Genomic DNA, 16,763 nt, shown 5'->3' on the forward strand with positions numbered 1-16,763 from the left:
AGATGGTCAACAAATCACAGCTGGCAAGGAGTTCTTATTACTCACCTCTGAACTCACCATCTCCAGATCAAAGTTCACCGCCTTTCACGAATGGAGACGTCAGACGTAGAAGGGGATTCTGGAGAAGTAATCTCCACTCGCCTGCATCACCAAGACCCATTTCTAGAGGCAATGGGAATATGTCTGAGGCTTCTATAGAGGAACATCCTCAGGGCGAGAATCCAGACTTCAGGTTCCAACCACCGACACCGACTCGTGAGCAGAGCAACGGAACAGATGGTGAAGATGTTGTCATGGTTTCGCCTTCCACGTCTTTCACACGCGAGGATGGTTCATTTGCCGACGAAGGAATAGACAGTGAAGACGATCTTGATGATTCCACAGCATCACTGCCGCAGACACAGTCCTCGCCATCAACACCCAGCGGATCGCGAGATCTCAAGATGCAACCATGGCCAGCCGGTGTAGATGGCAACAGTGGCATCACCAATGATGACCCTCAGATGCCATGAAAAAACTTGGTAGACTTGATGAATTTAACCTGTATTATGAACTAAGCAATAATGTGCTTTTCCAATTCTTATTCCATCTTCGACGACCAAGGACAAGACCTTGCTTTACTTTCTTGTAGTGATCATAGCAATGCCTTGATCTGTCAATTAGAAGTTTAAGCTCATATATTGTTCGGAAGCGAGGTCAGAAGACCCTTTTGCCAATCTACTTGATTTCCAAAAGGCCAATTTAAATTTCCCCCCTGCGCGACGCAACGCAACGCCATGGATTGGTGGATGTTGGTATTTTCCTTGAACTGCGGTGAAGAATGACGGAGGTGTGGCTTTTCTGAGGGGGATCATGTCGAATGGTGCTTTTGATCTGAGGTAGCGAGGGCAAGTCCAACCGGAAAGTGTGAAGCAGGTTTTCTGGGAGTGGCGGGTGTAGAGTAGGTAGCACAGCCTCGTTTTGTGGCGTGCATGGGGGAGGATGGCGACTGGTAGGCTTCCTGCTGTAGGGTATGATTTGTTGGTTGGACTCTTTGGATCTGAACCGACAAACGTCTCTGTATATCTGCCCGTGTTTACTTTGGCTCCGAGTACTGTCGATACCATGATTCATCTTTAGCACATAACATCCAAAAAGACTTGTTCATTTCATCACGGTCTCAAATCGTGCTCCCCTTCTCACACCAACCCTGGTTTGGCTTCCTCCCTGTGTGCTAAACTTCGTCACCAACAATCGTGTAGATGTGCACGATGATTTCCGAAAGTCACGATGCGACCAAAGTTTCGCACCTTCTTCCAATGTTCATCCCCTTAAACAGGTGCTTGGAAACATGAATCGTAGGTAGTCCCGACTGTGCAACGGCGGCTCAAAGTAATCCGGATCTGAATATCGATGTATAAAGACGTTGTTGAACGTTACATACACCGAGTCAGTGACAAGACAATAATGCTGCATTGCATCTACTACTATCTCTGGGTTATAAGTATGTTCAATACTGCTCTGCAAGTTCAAGTGTAGTGTACGCAATGTCTTTATCATAATTCATTGCACATTCGAAATGATGTTCATTCCTCTCTCTTTTCTTCTGTTGCTGTCCGTCCTCTCATTCACACTGGCCTCTCCTGCTCCTACAATTGTCTCGTCATCGATATCTTCTACACATATCTCATCGAAGAGAATCTCTGTATCCGTCTCATCGAAGATAAGCTCTGTCTCCACCTCTCCAAAGGCACAATCCACCTTCATTGCGTCGAAATCCTCCAAATCTGTCTCGTCGAAGAGCTTACCAGCGATCGTCTCGTTGAAGAAGTCTCTAGCAACCGTCTCGTCAAAGCAGTCCTCAGCTACCGTCTCACCGAAGACAACCTCGAAACCCGTCTCTTCAAAGACTCCTACAGCCGCCTCTTCCGTGGAACTATCTATTCCAGTCCCGTCTGAAACTGCAGCATCTAATCAATCCGGACCCGATGCCACGTCTTCCTCACGAATCCAAGCGCCCTTTGAAGTGACTCACACAGGCTACCATGATCCCGGCCAAGACCACACACTCTACCCCGAATACTTCTTTACTAAAGTCTCCGATCCTGTAACAAACACCACCACGGGATGTCTGTTCTACCATGTCTACGTTCCTCATAATCGTTGGCCCAGCATCTGGACTTATTGCCAGGACCCTACTTTCGCGATCAAGATGGCTTATTATTCTTGGGATAGACCTTCTTGGGGGTTGGAGTTCAGACACCAATATCAGGAGTGAGTTTTTCTGAACCAACGGCGCATGTATCGGAGCTGACGTAATGTACAGGGATGGCCAGAAGTGTGATGATGAATCCAGCGACGATTGCACCACTGTGCATGCGTTCGTTTCGGTTGACTCGAATACGCCAGGGTTTACTTCGAACGGAGGAGGTTTCTCTAACACGGATTATTACAAAGGGCCTGCGTATGCGGGTGTGACCTTCAGGTGTACAGGCGATTGTGGAGTGGTTTCGACAGAGAAGATTGAGCCTTACCACGTCAATGGGTAATAGAATGGAGATAGAGGCAGCTGTATCGGGCCTTGTGACAAGATCATGTTCTTCTGAGAGAGCGAAAACTCCGTGCTCACCGTGGGCCTTCATCGATCTCTCAAAAGCTTCGTGCGTGCTTACAGGATGTCTCTCACCACAGCACGCTCCCTACACAGTTGCTGGAAGAATGTCTTGGTATCGATTCTCAAACCAACAAGCAGATTTGACGACAGGACGTGGCTCGCAACTGAAAACGACAGGTATGTAGCCTACAAACAAGATCAACGTCGGTGTGAATCCTTTCGATAGCAAGATCAGCCGAAGCACCAAGCAGGTTTCCCGATTGCACAGCCTCATTTTGTGGCTTGTACGCTGGGTTCTGGACCTGCAGCACGACTTTCTTGAAACGTGCTCTGAAGAAAAGCGGGGGCGTTCGTCAGAGAGCGTGGTTGGCGTGTGAGGGTCCGAAGCTTCGATTGGAGAGGAGACCCTTTGTTGATCAGCACGGTTTGCTTTCTCCAAACTGTGCAAGCTCCGTGAAACCTGGATCGGAAGCGTGTCCAGGGCCGCGACCAGCAGGATCTTCTGATTGCACCTCCCTCACGCGGCGGGGGTGGGGGTTTCTGGAAAAGATGACGCAGCTGTGTCCTGCCCTCTGGAGACAGCAAGTAGAGCTCCACCTTGCCCTTGAGTATATAAGTAAGCTCTTACATCCTGGTGTTGTAGGCCTTTTAGTTTTATCCGCACATCTGAATTACACAAACGTATCCATACAATCAATTCTTCATCATGTCTTACAACAACGAGTACAACAGCAACAGCAACGACGAGTACAGCAGTACTGTATGTCTCCATCCTTATCTTGTCAAGCTTCTTCAAGCTATCAGCCCTGTCATCCTCATATCAACACCCCCTCTTTCTATGACAATCACCACCCCTTCTAGAATTTGTATCTGACTCTTATCTTTGTAGGGTCGCCAAGGTGGCCTCAATGATAGAACTACTGGCTCAGGAGCCTACGGCGTATGTATAACCCCTCTTGCCAAGTGATATACTCCTTGCTTATCAGTAAAAGCAGAACCAAGACTCGAGCTACGGCAGCGACAACTTGAACTCTGGCAGCGGTCTGGGCCGTGATCAGTACAACCAGTCCTCCAACTATGGCTCTAGCGGCCGATCCGACGACATTGCCGACCGCGGTACCCTTGGCAGAGACGAGTACTCTGGTGGTTCTGGACTTGGAAGAGATGAGTACTCATCAACCTCCGGCCGTGACACCTATGGTTCCAACACTGGTTCCACTGGAGAGCGCCTGAAGGAGGGTGCAAGAGACACCTTTTCATCTGGAGACAACTACGGCTCGAACACAACTGGTAGCTCAAACTACGGTTCATCAAGAGGTGACAACTACGAATCTGCTGGTCTTACTGGATCCAGCGGTCTTCATCACCACACCACCGCCGGTGACCGCATCGGCGATGATGACTTGAAGCCCAGCCACGGCCTCGAGAGAGATACACACCACTCCACTGGTGGCAACTACGCTGTAAGTCATGCATGAATCCTTATCTTCCCCTATGCACATCAATCTTGGTCAAGCATGTTGTATTGCTCAAGACGGCTCGACCAATCCTGCCTTCCTTTCCAATTCCACCCACATCTCACATAAACCATGCTGAAGAAAATCATCGTATGAATATGATCATTCTGTCTCCCACGCTGCGGTTTTGATCGAATAAAACTAACATCAATCCCAATCTAGTCCCAGGATACCGACTACGGTTCAGGTACTACCGGCGGTGCAGGTTTCGGCAACAAGTCAACCTCCGGCCGTGACACCTTCGACGACTCAAGCAACACCCGCTTCGGCTCATCCACTGGTACTGATGCTTACTCGGGTAGCAACGAGTACGGCAGTGGCGTGACTGGAGGTGCTGGATACGGCAACAAGTCTTCTGGCCGTGACGAGTTCAACGACTCGAGCGATACTCGCTTCGGCTCTTCCACTGAGACTGGAGCTTACTCCGGAAGCAACGAGTACGGTAGCGGCTCGACCAGCGGTCCTGGTTACGGCAACAAATCTGCTGCCCACTCCGCTCATGACAACAACGAGAAGTCCGACAAGAAGAACGACTCGACAGCCGGGAAACTAATGGAGCGCCTGTAAATAATCCCCCTGCCTCTACTGCCATAAGGACTGTGCTGACTCTTATATCTAGTGGCGGTATGATGAAGAACGAGAAGATGGTCGAGAAGGGCGAAGCCAAGCGTGAGGCTGCTGGCGCCAACGTCCGCAACGAGTACTAAGTGTCGCTCGTTCAATGGCGATATGTTCGAGGAAGTAATAGCTCAGTTGCAGCTAGTATGATGCGCAACTAGAGTGTAGTTTTATGGCGTAACGACAAATACCAATCATGTTTCAAATCAAGAATCATTGGCAGTTTAGCATGTCATCTTCGTGCAAAAGTTCTGTCCTGACATGTCCTGGTCGTTATAGTAGCGATGAATAGGTGCCGAAGACTGGCGATCGTGATAGTATATTGGAAGACTAGAAACAGAAGACTGGCAGGTTAGAAAATTCAGGGGGTATGCTGACTGTGAAAAGTGATTCAAAGTCGTAAAAGCAGAACTATCTACCTGTAGCTAACAAACATTTCAGAAACAGCATGTGGAACGCTAAATCTCGAGTAAAGCATTGCAGGCCAGAGAGCAAAAAGCACACCATCTGCATCATACAATGACCGTACTGAACAGAAACATAGACTCCGAGCCAGAACCAAGTCCTCAGCCTGCGAATTCAACAGCTATCAGAATGCAAGAGTATCGTGCGAAGAGAGCACGAGAGAGTACGCGCTCTCACCGGCAGACTACCCAGGCATGAAAAACACCTTGCCTTTTGATAGGTAATGTGTTACGCAGTCCGGGTCCTGAGACTTCACTATCAGGTTTCACGGTTATTCTCCTAAGGTAGGCTTGATGCATCTACTCACTTCGATCCTGCGAAGTGTGCCATCTTTCACTGATAATCCCTGTGCGCTTCACTTCTTGTGCTTACTCTGTCAGCCTTTCAAGCAGAACTTCTTCCGTCTTCTTTTCTTCTACAACACTGGAGCCGCATTAAAGCTCCCATGGTAAGCGTCGTCGTCTGGAAGTAGATGCCGGCCGTGGCACGGAAAAGGAGATGCTAACCCCTTATACTAGGCATCGAGAAAGATTATGCTTGATATCAAGCAAGAAAGCGAGTCCGAGGATGAGGAGGATGCCGGATTGAACCTTATTACCAGGCTGAAGAATATGGGCATTGGAGAAGACGACGACGACGACTTGAAACTGCAGATCTTGACGCACGATACCCTTCCTTCAGAGCTCTTCTACCAGGGTGAAAGCCCCGATCTATATAAGAGCGACGCATCTGCCGTTACCGACGAATACCGAGGCCAGGACCTACCTCTGATGGCTGGAGAGAAGAAAGACCAGAAGATACTGCTAAGGAGTAATGCCGTGGCCACGACATGGTTCAGGCCACCGAACAAGGACGCTACCATGCATTCTTTCGGTCAAATCTGGAACAACGGACAGCGCAACTACGTTAGAATGCTGCTTCATCCCAATTCGCAGTTCCCAAGCGTCGAGATCTTCGTTTCCAGAGAAGGCAGGCACGACGCATCAGTCTCGATCTTCGCAAACAGCATCATGCGCCATGCCAGTTCAAGCTCAATAGGCTTTGCTCTCTCCAGTGCACATCACAACCCCGGCAAGTTGAGCATCGAAGAAGACACTGCACGACCCGAGTATGAGACTGAGCTTGGAACGTTGAAGCAGAGTGGATTTCTTGTTCAAGTTCAGCTGGACCTACTCCACGATTCACACCATGCAGTTCCAGCAGCCGGTCCGCTGTTGGCAGAGCCGATATGGCGCAACATCAAACAGGAGGAGGTAGACTCTTTGACCACGAAACTCAGACTGCGCATCGACGGACATCCCAACCCACCACCCATGACCGACGCTGAACTCTTGATCGCATCTTTCCAAATCAACAACAAGTTCGTGTTCAGTCGCAGATTGGGCGGTACTCCTGAAGACTGCAAGAGGCTGTTCGACTTTATGGAAGCATCCATGTTCATGTGTTGTAAATACAACAACCTTTGGTTCTATGAACTGCAGGTGTCCGGGAGATTGGCGGATGCCAGCATGAAGAACATAATCTTCAAGTCTCCTCGTTGGATGTGGACAAGACTTGTGGGCGAGACCGATGCCTCTGGTAATGTCATCAAGGCCACCGCGATTGACTGGACTGAGTTTGCCATTCCGACAATAACACCCGATGTTGAGACGGCTTCAAACATCACTCGACTGAACATCAGCCGCGAAACTAACGCCATGGCCGACAGACAGCAGCAGTGTTTCGATGAACATGCCTTTGCAATAGTTGGGTACTTCAACCGAGATCCTCTGAGTCCTGGATACTACCGGGTGGATATCGATTGTCCGATGCAGGGCACGACAGGGAACAAAGACACTCTTGTTCCTGAGCCAAGGACCCACGTTGCTCTCAGAACCCGCGATGGCTCTGTGTTCAGAGGCATCTTCGGCCCACAATTTTGGGACAAGAGCAAGAACATCTGCCTGTACGTTGACCTTGAATCATCTGTTGTTGACGAAGACTTCAAAAAGCCCAAGTTAGTCAGCATCGACATGAACAGGGACACAAGCCAGGCCGAGCGTCAGCACAGCGCTGCTGCACAAGTTAGATGTGGCCCATCGCGCGCTGAAGGAGACGACCAATATCCTGACATCGCTCACTTTTACATGTCTGCGCCGCAAACCATTTTCAATAACAACAGGTGGGTCAACACCATGTCCAAGGCGCAGGAAGATGAATTTGTGAGTGAAGGAGCCGAGGAAAGTGACGAGGAGCAACAATCTCTCAAGAAATCGTTTGTTGAGTCCACCACCGGCATCAGCACCCTGATTGGCCCTCCTGGCACTGGTAAGACGCACATTGTTTCCAACTTGCTGAAGGACTATTTGGAAACGAACCGCATCCACCGTCCCTATGAGCGATGCCCTATCGTTGTGATGGCACCCACAAATGCCGCAGTCGACAACATCTTGCAGAAGATGAAAGACTTGACTAAAGATTCGCCCAAGCCTTACAACTTTGTTAGATTCAGGGGAGCAAGTATCACACCGGAGGTTACCGCAGCTCCATTGCAAAATGGCGAGGCTGTAACCAATAAATTGGAGACTGCTCTCTGGGAATTGGTAGAAGGCCAAAAGACTATGATTGCTGCCAACGATCCACTTGGTGATCTGGAGTACCACAAAACGTTCAGTAACATGGTCGTCAAGCTACTTGCGTCGGAGGACGACCCGATGCATGCCACCGCCATCAAGTTTGCGTTAGCAAAGCGACAGACCAAGGCTCCTGGTATTTCCAAGAACGAGAGACGACTGGCCTACGAGCAGCTTGACAACGCAAAGGCGGAACTCTTACACCACTTCTGGAGCGACGTCGACGGCGTTTTCGTTACTCTCATTGACGCGGCACATCCAGACCTCCGTACCCACTTCAAACCCAGACTGGCCGCTATTGACGAGGCTGCCTTGGCTCCGCTTCCAGACATGTTGACGGGACTTGTCGCATTCTGGGACAGCCTCTGGCATATACTTCAGTCAGGAGACCCCGCACAGCAGCGTGGCAGACCTCTTGCTGAAGGCCACAACGAGTTCGCTCGATTCACGCGAGATTCTATCATGGAGCGTATCAAGACAAACCGACTCCATGGACTCGACTTCGTGCAGTTAGTCTTGCAGTACCGCATGCATCCAGAGATCAGCAAACTCATCAGCGAAGGCTGGTATAACGGCACTCTGAAGAACCATTGCTCAACCGAGGACATGACCCCTGACGCGGTGACTGCCATGAGCTTCTGCTCTTCTCGTTTTGGCGCTGCATACGATGGCTGGCGCGTGATCGCGATTGACATGAGCGGAGACAACGCCAGGTCAAAGAATTATAACGGCGGCAGCTCCCTTTTCAACCCCAAGGAAGCAGACACTCTCGTCGAGTTGGTCAGGGGCATGTTGGAGACGGATGCTCCTGCCCAGGGACGAAGGCTGGAACCGAAGGACTTCCTCATCACATGCTGGTACGCAGGAATGGAGACATATCTTCACCTCGTTCTCAAACGCGCAGGACTCTTGGGCAATGTTGACAACAAGCTGAACGTACGAACTGTTTCCGGCTGTCAAAGTGAAGAGGCCGAGATCCAAATCATCGCTTTCTGTGTAAACAGACCTGAGAAGCCCATGTCCACAAGATTCATCAGCAAGAAGCACAGTATGAATGTGGCCTTGTCAAGAGCCAAGCACATGCAGATCCTAGTCGGTAACTTCACCGAATGGATGCAGGCTCGCGTTGATGGTCACAATTCCTGGAAGCGCAATGGCGCCAACCAGTACCTAGGGATGCTGCTTGACAGTCTTTGCACCAAGTCTTCCGCCACGCCTTACAAGGTCATCGCGCGAGAGGACTTCGAGGCTGGCCTGAAGGGCACCGCCATCAAACAGTCTACTTTCAAAGACAAGATCAGAGTCAAGCCAAGCAGAAAGTTCACCCAAGCTTTTGAAAGTACAGATGAGAGATGGGTCGAAAAGACAACATTGGCTAAGAGACCCAAGATTGAGGAATCAGGATCCGTGGGAGAACAGCAGGTTGAGAATAAAGAGGCCAGTGTCCAAACCCTCGGCGAGAAAACTAAGCGCGGTACACGCGGAGGAAAGAAGAATAAGCGCGGGAGTAATTATGGTAAAGGTGGTGGTCGAAGTGGAAGAGCATGAGGAGCCATTAGTGTATTTTGATTATCGTCACTTCCAATTCCAATGCAAGCATGTAATCGTCCTTGAAATGATACACAGTCCAATTTTCATAATTCGTGTGAGAGTTCCCATTGTTACTTGGCTCAGCAGTATTCCTGATCCAGAGATATCCGTAGCTTGATCGGAAGTTTGCAACCTTTAACGGACGTACTTGCTCATGAAACGTCTGTGGAAGTCGCTTCGCAACAAGTCGTTGACGAACTCCTTGCCCTTCTTCTCCTCTGTTCCTCTGGCCTGGTTCTTGAAGACCACATCATCGTCCCACCTGCGTTTCACCTCGTATCCCTTCGGTTGGAGGAGTGGGTTACCAGTCGCAACGTCTCGCATGTGTTGTTCTTCCTCCTTGGCGGCCTGTTCAGCGGCCTCCTTTGCAGCAGCTTCTGCCCGCTCGGCCTTGATCTTTGCCAATTCGCGCATCAATTCTGCCTCTTCGTCGTCATCATCCTCGTCGTCTGAGGAATCCGAGTCTTCTTCTGAACCATCATCCGAGTCTGCATCAACATCGCGAGACTCCTCCAAGACTCTCCGCCGTTTTGCTTCATAGTCTTCCTCATCTTGCTCTCCATCTTGTTCTGAGCCAATCTCGACTTCCAAATTACGCTTCACACCTTTTGCTGTGCTTTCGTTGCCGACCGAGCCTTCTTCGATAGCGAGTTGAACTTCTTCTTCCTCAGGTGACAGTTCGCGGCCTTCTTTCTTCGCAAAGTGACGGCGTTCGGCGCGTAGAAGCTCAGCGCGTAAGTCACGAGTGGCGTGTTCGTCTGTGGTGCCTTGGGTTGCTTGACGGAACTTGAGAGTTTTGTGTGCTGGGAGTAGGCGTTGATGGTAGCCGGGACCGCGGAGGGAGTCCTTGCCGCGGGCAGGGTCGAATGTAGGACGATGTGCGGTGGTCATTGTGGGATGCTGAGGCTAGCGACAAGATGTTGTGACAAAAGGTGTGAGTCGATAGAAAGATAGTTGATCGCGAATTGGAAGTGACGGTCAAGTTCGAGACCGCGAGCGCGGGAAAAGCCGAGCTTGCGGCGGCGGGCGTTTGGTACCTCGATGAAATGTTCGAGGATAATTATTTCAACGTCATACACATTATTCACAAATCATGCCGCGAGAAGTCGAGCCCTCGCTGAACGAGCGCCAGTTCATCAGAGATGCTCTATTCGAAAGCATCCGCCTCGATGGCCGCCAGCTCGACCAATTCAGAAACCTAGAGCTCGAATTCGGTGACGATTATGGTGTTGCAGACGTCCGTTTGGGCAAGACGAGGTACGTGAAGACAGCAGGAAGGATAAGAAGCACACCACTAACACGTGCGCAGAGTGGTTGCACGAGTATCAGCCGAAGTAACGACACCCTTCCCGGATCGTAAGTTTGACGGAGTCTTCACCATCTCCACCGAGCTCTCACCTATGGCCTCGCCTGCCTTCGAAGTTGGTCGCCCAAACGATGCCGAAGTCGTTCTCTCACGTCTACTGGAAAAGTCAATTCGTCGCTCTGGAGCTCTGGACACCGAGTCGCTGTGCATCATCGCCGGCGCAAAGTGCTTCGCAGTCCGCGCAGACATTCACGTTCTGGATCATGATGGTGGATTGATTGACGCCTGCTGTATCGCCTTGGTCGCCGCACTACAACATTTCCGCCGCCCTGATGTCGAGGTACATGGAGAGGATGTCACTGTCTTCGATACTCGCGAGCGCGAGCCCGTTAAGCTGGCCATGCAACATCATCCTTTCTGTGTTTCATTCTCCTTCTACCACGGCGGTGAGACAGTAGTTCTGGACGCAAACCTGGCAGAAGAGAGTGTTCGCGACGGCGAGATGATCGTCAGCATGAACCGTCACGGTGAGGTTTGCCAGATCGCAAAGTACGGAGGTGTGCCTGTGGACCCTTTGACTACCCTCAACTGCTCAAACGTCGCTCTGGAAAAGGTCAAAGTCTTGCATCAATTCGTGCAGACCAAGCTGGACCAGGATGAGAAGAAGAGGGATAAGGGCGGTCTCATGGCCGAGCTGAACGCCGCAAACTCCAGAGAGCTGGCCAACATCCCCGGTTGAGAAGAAGGAAATGTCGAATTGGATGCCGCCTAACCACCGCCTCTTCCGCCTTCGGGCATGAGGCTACGAGTCAACGAACAACCCAGCCAACATGCTTGGCCTGTCAGCCATGAGTCAAGTAGACTATCTTCCAGGGCCATTATTTGGTTGCCATGAGGGTATCAATATATGCAATGACATGGTAAGGATACATGGTTGTTATATAGGCTCTGGAATGCCATATAACGGCAAGATCACTGTGTACAGATGCAGGTGGGAGAAGAACACAGCTGAATAAACGAAATTTCGGCCGTCTATGAAGGACGTCAGTAACTGTCAATCTCTATTCTACCGTGCTTGTTATGTGATCGAATGATCCGCTTCCTTCTCCGTTGGTCATTGGCTGCTGATTCCAGCCTATACAGATAGCCGTCGTTTGAACGCAGGTGCTAGCGAGTCTGCTGCGCGGGCGGCAGAGCACAAGGTCCTGGGACATTGGCCGTGTCAGCTTTGTCGGTCGTAGAGGCATTTTGGTGGCCGCTTGTGCCCATTCTGCCGGGTCCAGCTCTCCATGTCTGCCTCCGTTTCTTCGATTACAAGCATATCGTGATGTCGGTCCTGCAGATAATGCCTTCCAGGCTTCTTTGCGAGCCCTTGCAGAACATGTTTCGTTTCTTCGATGTTGTGAATGATCGCTCTAGATCCTTAGCCCAGTCCGTACTAATGATTCCTAAAGTTCTTTTTCTGGTAGAACAAGTCTGTCCTCGAACTACCCAGATTTATAATCTTGGGGCAGCCGTCTCTGTCCTTTTCCAGACGCGTGCATTCGAAGCAGTAAAAGGCATCCGAGATTCCCTGTTCATCAGTCAGCATGACGCTCGAGAGAAATACACGATTGTTAGATGTGTGTTCTTACCTCGCCACCGCAGACAACACACTTGTTCTGGTAGTTTCCGAAAGAGCATTCGTCGCAGATGCGGACTAGGGTTGTGGGACGGACGTAACTGTCGCATACGGGGCATTTGCCGTCGCATTTGTCGCAGAGACGGCCGATTGAGATACCGGCGGTCTTGCGACACATGACCAGATCACTACAACTCTTGTCAGTATGTGCGTCTTCTTTGACTAGATTGGGGAAAGGCGTACGGGTGATGGCGAGACATGATTGCGGGTTAGATGTGAAGGCTTCTCTGTATAGTCGTTGTCGCGTGGATTAGAGGTAGATGGCCGAGAAGTCGCGACGAGGTGGACGAGCAAGAGGTGTGGCGTGTGATTTGGGTTGTTGGTAGAAGTTGTGAAAGCTTCCTGGCGCGGTGAAAGTGAGGCTGCAACTGCTATCGGGGATAAAGCGGTGTTAACAAGCTCCGCACTCTCTCACAAACCATCGATGTCAACGCTTGACCATCTGTTTGCGCCAACTGCTGTGGATTCTTACCCAAATCACATACGCAAAGATGGTCGAAACGGCAAGCAATTCCCTGCTGTCTAGCAGCACCTCCGATTCATCTCTATCGGTTCAACTCCATCCTCTGGTCCTCCTCACCATTTCCGACTACATAACGCGCCACTCGGTCCGCCAGCAAGAAGGCCCCATTATTGGTGCCATCATCGGTCAGCAAAATGGTCGTCAGATCACTATGGAGCAGGCCTTCCAGTGTAAGACCAAGCAGGATGGCGATCGCATCGTCGTTGACGATGAATGGTTTGCCGAACGTCTAGAACAGTGTAAGTTTATCTGTGCGATCAAGACTAGACAGCCAGGGCTAATCTCTGTACACAGTCAAGGACGTTCACAAGGCACCACCTCTCGATCTCGTCGCCATCTTCACCCTCGCTCCCCCCTCTGGCCCTCTACCCGAACATGTGCCCATTCTCCAACAACTGCAACACTCGTATAACGACTCGCTTATGCTCCTCCTCTTCCACCCTCAGACTATTCTCGATGGCTCACTTACCGGCGGAAAGCTGCCTATCTCCATCTACGAGACATACTACGAGCCCGGCAGTGAGGGTGCAGAGAAGGGATTACAGGTCGATGGATGGGGTATGGGTCGCCAGCTGCAGATGCGCTTCCGTCAACTGCCCTTTGAGGTCGAGACTGGTGAGGCAGAGATGATTGCTGTCGACTTCGTTGCAAAGGGAAGCGGCTCGGCTACCGTGCAGAACTCTGCTGCACCTCCAGCCAAGGGCAAGGCTCGCGCCGAAGAGAGCACCAGCACCGACGTCCAACTTAGTGCAGAGGACGAAGAAGGTAATGCCGTCAATTCAATTCTGGGAGGGGCAATCAAGCTAACTCGACACCAGTCATGTCATCCCTGACCGCAAAGTACAACGCCATCAAGATGCTGCACCAGCGCATCAATCTCATCAGAGCCTATCTAGCCGAATTACCACCCTCATATCTCACCGACGCCTCCCTCCCAGTAGGCGTAAGCGACCCACCACTCAACCACCAACTCCTCCGCAGCATCTCCGCCATGCTCGCCCGTCTCCCCCTACTAGCCCCTCCCACAACCCAATCCTCAGCCTCAACCACAATCCCCGCCACCGGCATACCTCAATCCTCCATCGCAACAGCCTCGAATCAAGAACAATCAGACGTCCACCTGGTCTCCTTGCTGGCATCTATCACCCGCTCAGTCGCCCAAGCAAAGGAAATGGGCTCGAAATACTCGATTGTGCAAAAGGCAAAGGCGGACAAGACTCATACCGGTCTCATGGGCAGAGGATCTAGAGGATTCGACGACTACGGTGCTGATACCGACGGTCATTGGGCTACTCCAACCGAGACGCCCGAGTTCAGCGGTTCTCTTTAGAAGTGGATGAAAAGGCACTCTAGGTGTTGTGACGAATTGCATGCATAATTGCCAAGGCGTTAAATGGAGCGTTAAATATCACCCTAAGGATGGGTTTGCTTTTCTTTCTAAATCTTGAGTTGCATGGTTTATAGAGTGGAAAGATGTCTTCACTGAAGTTCTTCTAGCGATAGCCATAACAAACAGGACTTTCTTTTCTAATGATGGAGAAGAACGAATGTCCATGTAGCAACTATTTTTGCATCTTGACTTCGTACAAAACTTGGTGCAAGTTTCGCTGTGTTCGTATCTCTTTTGAGTGTGCGACAGTGCATGCCTGTCTCCTGTTACCTCCCCTGCTCTTCCTCTTCGATAGTCTGCATGTGCTTGACTAGCACAAAAGCAGCTCTAATGAGAGGCGAAATCCATCAACACCAGAACCGGCAACCACAGCAATCTACGCGATCCCGTGTATCTCCCTGCTTGTCCCGGGAAGAAAACGCGGAAAGATTCTAGCCCGCATAACGACGTCCCACAGTATCGCCAAACCGTCTCCAGCATCTCCAAAACTTTCCTGGCTCGAGACGAAGCAACTTTGCAATTCCCTCCACAGTCCTCGTGCCAGACTTGATCTACGAGAAGAACTGAATCAGCTCTATAAGCTCTTTTCCCCAACATCATCAGAACAGGATATCGAAAGCACTTACCAAGCTTGTGGATTCGTCTTCCTTTTGTTCTTCATCATCTCGCAGGAGTTCTTCGATGCTTAATTCATGTTTGAGTGGTGAGCCGCCGGAGACTTTGGCGTGGCGTCGAAGATGCTTGCGTTTTTTGTGGGAAGGATATTCGAGAGCGGGTATTGAGTATTTTCTTCCTAGGTCGAAGATGCGTCTGGGGGAGTCGCGGTTGCAGGGGCCGCAGCGGCAAGGGCTGCGGAAGACTACGTCGGAGAGGGATTTGCAGGCGGCTTTGGAGACGAGTTTGGTTGGTGGAGGTGGGGAGTGAGTGGATGGTGAGCTCGTCTTGCTGGATGGTGATCGAGAAGAGCTGGATCTGCTGGAAGTGCGTTCGCGTGATCTGCCTCTTGTTTCTTCGTGCTGGTTGTCGTTGTCCTCGATGGGGTCATCTTTGCTTGGGCTGTCTTTGCTGGTCTTGTCTTTGTTGTGGCTCTTCTTGGCTTTTGAGTGCTTCTTGATCTTGCCGACACGTTTGGTGACCCAGAAGATGCTGCGGCAGGTTGAGCGATGGAACTGCGCAAAATGATTGCAGGAGTAGTGGATGGTGACTGTGTTACACATGCTGAGCGATTTTGAGGAGGTGGTCGGTTGATCAGTAGTTGTATAAAGAGTTGGTTTATCGATGATAGTGAGATGGAAGTCGATGAGGGTTACGAGTGCGCACTCGTCTTGATGTGTAGTAATTGTGATTGATACCAAGGTTTGGCAAGACGGTAGTGTCGCGGCGCGCGTGAAAAGACAGCGCAAATGTCGTTGTCGCCTGAAGACGGTTGCTGGGGCGTGCCTTCCTGGAAACCTGCTCGAACTTGTCCGCCGATGCGTACCTTCCGTGAGATGTTTGAGATGTTGACTTGGTTGGTTCTCAGTCGTGGAGGCCGAGTTCAGACGGCTATAAAGCATTGTCTTTGCAGGCACATCCATACATCATCCAGCGAAACAAGGAAATGGACCGACAATGTCTAGAGCATTTTTCTAAGATATACGAAACAACAGAACTTACTCACCTGCGTCCCAGACAGAAAGACAATGCACGGATCTGCAACACAAACCAGCGTCGAGCATTCATCATGAGAAAGGAAATTGTGTATTTTACATGGCCAGCCTCTTTTGAAGATGAGAAGCTTGACAGTTACAAAATCTGTGAAGTGTGGACATTCTGTACAATGAAATGCCGTATTCCTACCCATCTTCTCGAATTGCACGCAATCTAGGAGGCGCCAATACCGCTGGAAGGCTCCTCGGCAGCACTTCTGTCGGACTCAGCGTCATTCTGGCGGTTCTGGGGGCGGCTGAGAGTCTCGAAGTTGCCTTTCATATTCGGTCAGTTTGGAATAATTCGAGACAATCCATGACTTGACTCACGCTGGATAAGGTTGAGGCGCGTCTGGTTGTTGCCGTCCTGACCTTGGAACGTATCCATACGAGCATCGGCTTCGAGGTACATGAGAGTACTAGCATCGGTCAACACCAAGGAGATATAATTCTAGATATGGCATGTCTCACCCCTTGGGCAGACTCAAGAGGAGGTCTCTTCCGGGACCGTCGCTGAAACTGGCGACTCTGAACCAGCTGGTCTGTCTTTCTCCATTCTCATTCTTAGGACCAGCCTTGACACCAAGAGCGTACCGCACCATCTCGCGGCCGGTAGATGTGGGGGTGAGCTCGGGTTGGTCGGCGAGACGGCCAATGAGTTGCATCTTAGCCAGCGAGTGGGCGGGCGAGGTCGAGAAGGCGCGAGCGCCATTGAGGATACGAGGGGCAGAGCGAGCGGCGAACATTGTGATGGCGATGTGTGGATGGGACAGATTCAAG

The 16,763-nt window shown here is 50.8% G+C and overlaps 8 protein-coding genes across 8 annotated transcripts; 4 read left to right on the top strand and 4 right to left on the bottom strand.

The window, feature by feature from the left end:
- Positions 1 to 1,530: 1,530 nt before the first annotated feature.
- Positions 1,531 to 2,595, top strand: M438DRAFT_341094 (uncharacterized protein). Its single transcript, XM_029904428.1, has one exon. It carries the CDS (start codon positions 1,559 to 1,561, stop codon positions 2,255 to 2,257), a length of 699 nt encoding a protein of 232 aa, XP_029765498.1. The 5' UTR covers positions 1,531 to 1,558; the 3' UTR covers positions 2,258 to 2,595.
- A 704-nt stretch (positions 2,596 to 3,299) lies between these two features.
- On the top strand, positions 3,300 to 9,353 carry M438DRAFT_330321 (uncharacterized protein; the record flags this gene model as incomplete). Its single annotated transcript, XM_029903304.1, has 6 exons — positions 3,300 to 3,353; positions 3,483 to 3,533; positions 3,589 to 4,056; positions 4,273 to 4,673; positions 4,730 to 4,799; positions 5,712 to 9,353. 6 exons carry the CDS (start codon positions 3,300 to 3,302, stop codon positions 9,351 to 9,353), a joined length of 4,686 nt encoding a protein of 1,561 aa, XP_029765499.1.
- Positions 9,354 to 9,530: 177 nt separating this feature from the next.
- Positions 9,531 to 10,286, bottom strand: M438DRAFT_330322 (Cwf15/Cwc15 cell cycle control protein; the record flags this gene model as incomplete). The annotated part of the gene is made up of 1 exon (XM_029903305.1): positions 9,531 to 10,286. One exon carries the CDS (start codon positions 10,284 to 10,286, stop codon positions 9,531 to 9,533), a length of 756 nt encoding a protein of 251 aa, XP_029765500.1.
- A 202-nt stretch (positions 10,287 to 10,488) lies between these two features.
- Positions 10,489 to 11,440, top strand: M438DRAFT_263368 (uncharacterized protein; the record flags this gene model as incomplete). Its single annotated transcript, XM_029899882.1, has 2 exons — positions 10,489 to 10,652; positions 10,705 to 11,440. The coding sequence occupies 2 exons, from the start codon at positions 10,489 to 10,491 to the stop codon at positions 11,438 to 11,440; spliced, it is 900 nt and encodes a 299-aa protein (XP_029765501.1).
- A 699-nt stretch (positions 11,441 to 12,139) lies between these two features.
- On the bottom strand, positions 12,140 to 12,582 carry M438DRAFT_330324 (PHF5-like protein; the record flags this gene model as incomplete). The annotated part of the gene is made up of 3 exons (XM_029903306.1): positions 12,140 to 12,274; positions 12,336 to 12,510; positions 12,566 to 12,582. 3 exons carry the CDS (start codon positions 12,580 to 12,582, stop codon positions 12,140 to 12,142), a joined length of 327 nt encoding a protein of 108 aa, XP_029765502.1.
- Positions 12,583 to 12,834: 252 nt separating this feature from the next.
- On the top strand, positions 12,835 to 14,469 carry M438DRAFT_308587 (uncharacterized protein). The gene is made up of 3 exons (XM_029902353.1): positions 12,835 to 13,144; positions 13,200 to 13,670; positions 13,724 to 14,469. Exons 1-3 carry the CDS (start codon positions 12,874 to 12,876, stop codon positions 14,233 to 14,235), a joined length of 1,254 nt encoding a protein of 417 aa, XP_029765503.1. The 5' UTR covers positions 12,835 to 12,873; the 3' UTR covers positions 14,236 to 14,469.
- Positions 14,470 to 14,667: 198 nt separating this feature from the next.
- On the bottom strand, positions 14,668 to 16,158 carry M438DRAFT_4298 (uncharacterized protein). Its single transcript, XM_029910095.1, has 2 exons — positions 14,922 to 16,158; positions 14,668 to 14,846 (listed from the first exon to the last, which is right to left on the bottom strand). The coding sequence occupies exons 1-2, from the start codon at positions 15,870 to 15,872 to the stop codon at positions 14,727 to 14,729; spliced, it is 1,071 nt and encodes a 356-aa protein (XP_029765504.1). The 5' UTR covers positions 15,873 to 16,158; the 3' UTR covers positions 14,668 to 14,726.
- Positions 16,159 to 16,729, bottom strand: M438DRAFT_370498 (putative ssDNA binding protein; the record flags this gene model as incomplete). Its single annotated transcript, XM_029908191.1, has 3 exons — positions 16,159 to 16,259; positions 16,314 to 16,402; positions 16,455 to 16,729. 3 exons carry the CDS (start codon positions 16,727 to 16,729, stop codon positions 16,159 to 16,161), a joined length of 465 nt encoding a protein of 154 aa, XP_029765505.1.
- Positions 16,730 to 16,763: the final 34 nt, after the last annotated feature.

Source organism: Aureobasidium pullulans, assembly GCF_000721785.1.
Source record: "Aureobasidium pullulans EXF-150 unplaced genomic scaffold scaffold_1, whole genome shotgun sequence".
NCBI classification, from domain to species: domain Eukaryota; kingdom Fungi; phylum Ascomycota; class Dothideomycetes; order Dothideales; family Saccotheciaceae; genus Aureobasidium; species Aureobasidium pullulans.